The following is a 4,638-nucleotide window of genomic DNA, read 5'->3' on the forward strand; positions in this document are numbered from 1 at the left end:
TCATAACTTATTCCATTCCTATGTAGTATGTACCTGAATTGTATCAAGAATAGATTTTTTCATATCTTCCAGCCCACCAACATCCTCCTACTTAACATTAGAGACCTACACACACAAACAACTCAAACTTAGTACCCTGTAGAATAGATGTAATGCCACCAACCATTTTTTATTTTACACACCTTGGGAGTCCCCAAAGTCGATGCATTCCTTTTTTTGATTGCTCCAAAGCTTTGACCATGAATTCTTTGTTGTTACGCAACTTCTCAAAGCTACTGCCATTAATAGGAATCAAACTTGAACTAGCATCAGCAATTAAAGCCCTAATATTCCTTGGCATGAAACCAGATCATATCTTTTGCAACATCCTCTGTACAAGTCTGCAAGGAGCATACATCATTCATTAGATTTTAAGATAAATATATGTATACAGTAAAATATTCTTATTCTTATTCTTACTTACATCTGGAACCAATTCAGGGATAAGGTGAAGTGATTGGGATAGCATTTCCACTCTCTGGTCTTCGGTCAAACCTCCGATTTTCATTTCATGGCTGAAACAACGCCTAATTGTAGGTGGCAACCCTTCAGAGTTATCAGCAGCTACAACTAGCAGCACAGGATGGGTATTAATCGTGTTCATATGCTGCATAATGAGAGTAAAACAGTGAGCAACCAATGGATAATTGACATATTTTTATGGAAGAAATCATCATCTTAAAACATCAACCTCTGCTTCTTCTTCTTCATCTTCATAATCATCATCTTGTCTAAATGGCTCGGTGAATTCCCTAATGACATATGCAACTTCAGAATTCATACCAACTTGATCATTTTGTGAACCATCATTAGAGCTCAATTTGTTGAAAGCATCAAAATGGTGCAGCAGAAGAATAGTTGGTGCATATCTGCAATAACACAAACACAGTCATACACATATTATCAAGAATTAATTATTACTATGAAACACATAACAAGAAAGTAGATCATTTCACATCATAATGGTTGTAAATACCTACGAGCTGCACTGAAAGCTTGAGCCAACATGGAAGAACCCTTCATCTCTGAAGATGCAAGTAAATCATGACAACTATACTCAACCACATGCAGCCCAAGTTGAGAAGCAACATGCTTCACAACAGTCCTCTTCCCACACCCAGGTAAACCAAACAAAAGAACAGTAACCCTGAATTTTGATGAAAGTGTTGATGGGCATAAAGTTGGTGTGATAATAGAGGCCAGGGTCTTTACTTTGTCTTGATGTAAAGGACGGTAATTTTTTCTCTACACGTCCCCAAAAAACAAAGCCTATTAATTAAGAGCTCCATGAGAAGCAACAATAAAACTTCACTTCAATGGAGAAGCCAACTTACAGAATCTTGAATCTCGTTTTTTACTAGATAGATAAACTTTCACAAATCTCTGTATACTGAATCTTGACTCCGACCTCATCTATTTCTTTTCTTTCCCATTACTGATAAACTTTCACAAATTTCTGTATACAAGATATAAAAAAGTCAAATTAGACAAACCTTGAGAGTACTTCAAAATTTCAAAAGCAAGAATCAGTTATAACTAACAAAAAAACATGAAATTGAAGAGTAGAAGTGTAGAAATGGAATAGTAATTGATGATGAAATTGAAGAGTAGAAGTGTACACTTCAACTCTTCAAATAAGCATTAATACGCATTAACTGAAAGACGTCATCATTACTAGCAAAAGAGCCTCCTTGAAACGAGTCACAAAAAACAGAGAACTATAAGAGCGTGAGGTGAGATTTTGTGAACGAGAAACCCTAGTTCATCGATTCTCTCACATGAGAGTTTTGGGATGTTGTGGCAAATCGATCTGGTTCACGGTAGTAATACCCCAATGTGACTACCATCTCAATGTATCCCTGCATCTCATTAGAACCCAATGCGTTTCATTTGCCCTAGTTTTTGCCTTTCTCAACTCACACCCAAATGGATAGAAGTTAGGAAATGCATTTCTTCATCTTCTTTGTCGGCTCTGGCAGTGAGGGTTGGAGGCGGTGGATGTGGATGAGGAACACAGAGACAGAGACATGGATTGAAAGGAGATATAAGAGAATAAAATAGAGAGACAAGAGGGGCAAGAAGATAGTGGATTTTGTGCTTTTCCGTTCCCCTCCTTCTCCCTAGTTTCCTATTCTACTGATAAGCTCTGAAATGTTCTCTATTTACTTAAGATCGTCGGAGAAGGGGAATAAGTGAGTTCGAGGTTGTCGGCGGCGAATCGATTATAGAGAGAACGTAACATGTGAGTGAGTGTTCAGATGTTCTTCAAAAAAAACCCTAGAAATTAATAGCGTAATAAGAAACATGCGTTTGAGTAAAAATTATAAATCGACATCTGCAGACGACACACACTTAAAATAAAAGCGCTTTCCGTGTTTGTAATTTTTTTTATTGGACACTAATTTTAGGGTACGCACAAATACGCGTCCTCTATCCTTCAAATTTTCTAAAACTGACATTATTTTTTAGGGCACGTACAAATGTGCGTCCTCTATCAGCGGGTGTCATTGTTTGCGCGTCATTAAAGGGTTGTTTTCTAGTAGTGAATGAATGTATAAGAAACATCAGGATGATTACCCGCTACCAAGACAAAGAATATGTCCTTGACAAGGAGCTTAAGGAAATTGATGAGACCCCTGCAACTCCCCAGGAGATCGCTGACTTCAGGTCACATGAAAGGGATGCTACCAAAGTGGCATGCATCATGTTGGCCACCATGACAGCAGAACTCTAAAAGTCCTATGAGGACTTCTACCCTGTTGAAATGCACCAAGATCTGATGGAAAGATACCATCAAAGTGCACGACAAGAGAGGTATGATATCATCTGCTCCATAATAGCAACCATGATGAAGGACGGAGAATCCCTCACGAGCCACTTGCAGAAAATGCAAAGGTATGTGGATCGGTTGCTGAAGCTTAATGTGAACTTCCCTAAGGAGCTTGCAATAGATATCATTTTGCACTCTTTACCATCGTGATATGATCAATTCCGCATGACATATCACATGAATAAGGAAGAGGTCACACTCAGCAAACTTCAGGGACTCCTCACGACCGCAGAAACAGGTCTTAAGGGTATGTCGGTTGTTAACACTCCTACTCCAAACTCCGCCCCAGTTTTGGCAATCGGGAAAGGTCGAGGGAAGAAGAGGAAGAGCTCTTCGAAGGGTACCAAGGCTAGGACCCTTGATGGCTCTTCTTCAAGTGGAACCAAGAAAGGTTTCGTCACTCCTTCTTCTGACCCAAAAGAGGCTGAATGCTTCTATTGCCATGAAAAGTCACATTGGAAGCAGAACTGCCTAAAGTACCAGCAAAATGTGAAGGATGGGAAAGTTAAACCCAACCATGCAGGTATTTACACTATCTTATCTAATAACTCACCCCATTCTAACTCTTGGGTCCTTGATACCGGTTGTGGTATTCATATATGTTCTGATTTGCAGGGACTAAGAAGAAGTGAGAATGTGGAGCATGGAAGAATAAACTTAATCATGGGGAATGGGAAAGCTTTACCTGTCACCAAGATTGGAGTTTATACTTTATCGCTAAGTAGTGGGTTTATTTTAGATTTGAATAAATGTTGTTATTCGCCAGAAATGGCAAGAAATATTATTTCCTTTCATGCATTGTATAAACAAGGTTTCAGCTTTTCATTTGCTAATGAAGTTGGTTCGATTAATGCTTTCTTTAATAATGTTCTTTATTTTAAAGCATTTCCTTGTGATTGTGTGTATGAAACTATATTTGTTGTAGATAACTTAGGAAATAATGTATCGTGTATTGATTCTGTTAATGATAATAACTTGGATAAAGCATCACTATGGCATTGCCGTCTTGGACATATAAGCATGAAACGCATAGGCCAACTCCAAAAGGATGGAGTCTTGGAGTCATTTGACCTAAAGTCAGATGATAGTTGCGAATCATGCTTACTTGGAAAAATGACAAAGTCACCCTTCACAGGTTCTTGTGAGAGGGGTGAAGGTTTGTTGGATCTTATACACACGGATGTGTGGACCCTTCAAACATGCCACAAGGGATGCTAATCGTTATTATTTGACTTTCACTGATGATTACAGTAGATATGGATATGTCTACTTAATCAAGCATAAGTCAAAGACTTTTGAAAGTGTAAAGAATTTAAATAGGAAGTCGAGAATTCATTGGGCAGGAACATTAAGATGCTTCGATCCGATCGAGGTGGTGAGTATCTTAGTTGAAAGTTCCTCGACTATCTTAGGGAATGTGGGATTGTCTCACAATTGACACCTCCCAGGACACCGTAGTTGAATGTTGTAGCTGAGAGGCATAATCAAACCTTGTTGGATATGGTTCGTTCCATGATGAGTTGAGCTTCACTACCAATCTCATTTTGGGGGTATGCCTAAGAGACTGTCGCCCATATCCTTAATCTGGTCCCTACAAAGAAAGTTGTCAAAACTCCTCATGAGATGTGGACTAGTAAAGTACCCAAACTAGACCACATCAAGATTTGGGGTTGCGAGGCTTTCGTGAGACGCGAGACTCATGATAAGCTCAAACCTCGAAGTGAAAGGTGTATTTTCATCGGCTACCCACAACAATCCTTTGGTTACCT

The 4,638-nt window shown here is 38.9% G+C and overlaps 1 protein-coding gene across 1 annotated transcript; it reads right to left on the bottom strand.

The window, feature by feature from the left end:
- Window positions 1-473: 473 nt before the first annotated feature.
- On the bottom strand, window positions 474-1,904 carry LOC122197132 (peroxisome biogenesis protein 6-like). Its single transcript, XM_052769769.1, has 3 exons — window positions 1,818-1,904; window positions 1,016-1,284; window positions 474-908 (listed from the first exon to the last, which is right to left on the bottom strand). Exons 1-3 carry the CDS (start codon window positions 1,902-1,904, stop codon window positions 713-715), a joined length of 552 nt encoding a protein of 183 aa, XP_052625729.1. The 3' UTR covers window positions 474-712.
- Window positions 1,905-4,638: the final 2,734 nt, after the last annotated feature.

Source organism: Lactuca sativa, chromosome 3 (assembly GCF_002870075.4).
Source record: "Lactuca sativa cultivar Salinas chromosome 3, Lsat_Salinas_v11, whole genome shotgun sequence".
In the NCBI taxonomy this organism is placed as follows: domain Eukaryota; kingdom Viridiplantae; phylum Streptophyta; class Magnoliopsida; order Asterales; family Asteraceae; genus Lactuca; species Lactuca sativa.

Coding starts and splice junctions, on each gene's coding strand:
- LOC122197132 (XM_052769769.1), bottom strand. CDS start 1,904: ATGCAGGGATACATTGAGATGGTAGTCACATTGGGGTATTACTACCGT. Junction 1,285..1,817: donor CAACATCCCAAAACTCTCAT/GTGAGAGAATCG, acceptor GGGGACGTGTAG/AGAAAAAATTACCGTCCTTT. Junction 909..1,015: donor GCTTTCAGTGCAGCTCGTAG/GTATTTACAACC, acceptor GTGTTATTGCAG/ATATGCACCAACTATTCTTC.